The sequence below is a fragment of the Sinocyclocheilus rhinocerous genome, unplaced genomic scaffold (genome assembly GCF_001515625.1).
Source record: "Sinocyclocheilus rhinocerous isolate Xijiao unplaced genomic scaffold, SAMN03320098_v1.1 C36460391, whole genome shotgun sequence".
Taxonomy (NCBI): domain Eukaryota; kingdom Metazoa; phylum Chordata; class Actinopteri; order Cypriniformes; family Cyprinidae; genus Sinocyclocheilus; species Sinocyclocheilus rhinocerous.
The window spans coordinates 1-1,159 of NW_015781436.1; the positions used below are offsets into that span (position 1 = coordinate 1).

General features: G+C 55.3%; 1 protein-coding gene across 1 annotated transcript; it reads left to right on the forward strand.

Moving 5' to 3' along the window:
• Window positions 1-3: 3 nt before the first annotated feature.
• Window positions 4-1,155, forward strand: LOC107736052 (zinc finger protein 281-like; the record flags this gene model as incomplete). Its single annotated transcript, XM_016547561.1, has 2 exons — window positions 4-36; window positions 109-1,155. Coding segments are annotated over 2 exons (1,080 nt in total), but the record flags the coding sequence as incomplete, so codon positions are not given.
• Between the last annotated feature and the right edge of the window lie 4 nt (window positions 1,156-1,159).

The window sequence follows — 1,159 nt, forward strand, 5'->3', positions numbered from 1 at the left end:
GGAGAAAAGCCATATAAGTGTGACACCTGCCAACAGGTGCGTTTCATGCACGAGTTTCAACCCTTTCTGTTTAGCAGCACTGTGTTCTCACACTTGTTCCTCCTTTAGTATTTTTCCAGAACGGACCGGTTGCTGAAGCACAAGCGGACGTGTGGAGATGCCATTAAAATGGGTGTGGATGGAGCAGAGCACGAGTTGGGCTCAGCAGGCGACGGAGAACACGGCAGCTACGGAATCTCTCAGGGAAATGCAGCTATGCCCAGCCGCAAACGGGGCAAGACAAAAAATGCTGGTGAGGGGGGTGACCAAAAACGTAAAAAGTCATCCGGGTCTATGGGTGCGATGCATAGTCAGGGGGCGGATGGTTACGGGGTGCATGACTTTGGGGTATCAACAACTTCATCTTCAGTCCAGCCGGGCCCCAGCATGCACGGTGAACACGGCCGGGCTCCCAAGATGGCCTTTAAGAAGGGGAACAGGAAGTCCCTAGAGAAGAATACTCACCCCATGGATCAATCCAAGCCAGGAGGCATGGAGTTGCCTGCAGGAGGAGGCTTGGACAGCCTCGGGCTTCTTCCAGGTCCAGGGGCCAAAGTTTGTCCCAACAGCAGTAACTATGATGATGCCATGCAGTTTCTGAAGAAGAGGCGATACCTCCATGTGCCGAACAATGGGGGCGCTGCTTCTGGAGCTTCAGACTACGATGTAGGCGTCAGTCACCTGCAGTCGCAGCCGACGGTCATCCAGGGTGTCGTTTCTGGGGTCCTAGATGGCGACGCCGCACTGGGCCTCCTGGACTCGTCCCCTCTGGGAGATATAAAGCAGGACAAGTCTGGTATCCCAGATGAGGTTCTCCAGAGCTTGTTGGACCACTACGCTCACAAGCCTGACGTGAACTTCGACATCACCGATCCCCATCACGTCGAGCTCCAGCCAGCCGCCACAGATGCTGCAGACCCGCTGGGAACCGAGGGTGCCCCGTCGAGTCCCAAAGCCGTAATCATGCATGAGTACTCACGTTTTCTCCTACAGGCACTAGAGAGGACCAGTCACAGCGCAAGCTTCCCGTTGGGTTCCAGTCCTGGTTCTGCCGTGACTACCACGGGACCATTTACAGGCCCTAGCCCGCTTTTGTCAGACAAGCATGTGTATACTTCCT